General features: G+C 44.9%; 1 protein-coding gene across 2 annotated transcripts in view; it reads right to left on the reverse strand.

Moving 5' to 3' along the window:
- Positions 1 to 1,491, reverse strand: part of pde10a (phosphodiesterase 10A) — a gene marked incomplete in the record, with an annotated part of 75,144 nt that overhangs the window by 7,205 nt on the left and 66,448 nt on the right. For both annotated transcript variants that reach the window (XM_014006011.1, XM_014006010.1), the window contains 3 exon segments: positions 35 to 185; positions 291 to 374; positions 469 to 611. In XM_014006011.1, coding sequence (XP_013861465.1) covers positions 35 to 185; positions 291 to 374; positions 469 to 611 — 378 coding nt within the window.

The raw sequence follows: 1,491 nt of genomic DNA on the forward strand, positions 1-1,491 counted from the left end.
GAATCTCTGCTTTAGATGATATCAAGAAGCAAACCTCCAGCTCTGTGAAGGTCCCGGTTGTCTTCTGGAGGATGGCGTACATACAGTGCACCACCGTCACCGCGTGCTTCCAGTTGTGGTACGGCACACGGCGGTAGTTCTTCCGTACGGACATGGTGAACCTACACAACTTCTCCAGCTCAAAGCTACGTCCCAAACAAAAGAAAAAAAAAACAGAAACAAAAAAAAAGTGTTAACGCTTGTTCAATAAAGCGAAGAGGATGACATTTTCCTGGTCCTGCGACACTAACCTGTTCTTTCCACAGGAGTTATGAACCATGTAGATAAAAACAGCSGGCCAGATCTCCTCAAAGGGACTGATGTCAAACTGAAACCTGGAGGACGGAGAAAGACGTGAAAGGAAAGTCTTAAAATAGCATCTGTAGCTTTGAAGAAAGAAAAAAGTTAACGAACGAGAGAAAAGCTCACGTTTCTATTTCTTTATAAATGGGTTCAGGGAGGTTGAGCTGGGTAAGAGTCTTCCACTCTTCTGACGTGCAGATGCTGTGATAAGACAGTTTTTCCATCGTCACTCTGTAAATGCATTCAGAGTGCCGGATCCTGTGGTACATCTGCAGGGAAATCATGGTTTTTTTAAATGTCAAGCAGAGAAGAAGCTGACTCCAGTGCTGTAAAGGCAGGTAAAATCGTACAAATCCTTAATGACGGAGTTTCCTTAATGTTTCCCCTCCCCCTTTAAGAAAAAAAACGGCAGTGTGATGGACAGGTACCGACGCCATAAATCACAACCAATAAGGAGGCGGCCCGGGCGAGGTTCCCTGGAGAGGCACGGGGCACGAATCACAGCCCGACATGAACCCGCGCTCGTGTGGTCGCGCACAGTTCGCCTTAAAATATTAACGTTAAATTTGAAAAAGCAACCGGGTGACGCCGCTCGTGCGTAAGTGTGCCGCACAAAGCTGACAGCGAGTCAGGTCTCGCAGCGAGGGGACGCRCTGACAGACAGACCACACAATGCAGCCTTCAGGAGTTTGAAATCATTCAKCAAAAGGGATAATCTGCAGCTTTTGCTCAGGCTTTGTGGAAACGTACGCTCCGAATAGAAACTGTTCTTTAACAAATAAATAAATTACAATACCACATAAYGCAAACAGGATTCCCACACTTTGGTCAACATCAAATTCAAGGACCTTTCAAGGACTTTCCAGTACCAATTTCCTCAAATTCAAGAACCACGCRTGATGCAWTTRCCTACTGCTWCCACAGAATGTTACCAATGAACAGGTTTAAWATCATGCAAATTCAATAAAAACTGAATAACATAGAAGAAAGTGGATTAAATGTACACCCTACATTCATATATATCTACAGTACACGGACATGTAATTATATCCTGGGAGGTTGGGCAGCTCAGTTTGGAAGGAGGGGATGTGAACATGTCCAGACCCTCAGTAATCCTGAGTTATCTTGTGGTGCTTCACCTGGGCTCAG

The sequence above is a fragment of the Austrofundulus limnaeus genome, unplaced genomic scaffold (assembly GCF_001266775.1).
Source record: "Austrofundulus limnaeus strain Quisiro unplaced genomic scaffold, Austrofundulus_limnaeus-1.0 Scaffold33, whole genome shotgun sequence".
Lineage (NCBI taxonomy): Eukaryota > Metazoa > Chordata > Actinopteri > Cyprinodontiformes > Rivulidae > Austrofundulus > Austrofundulus limnaeus.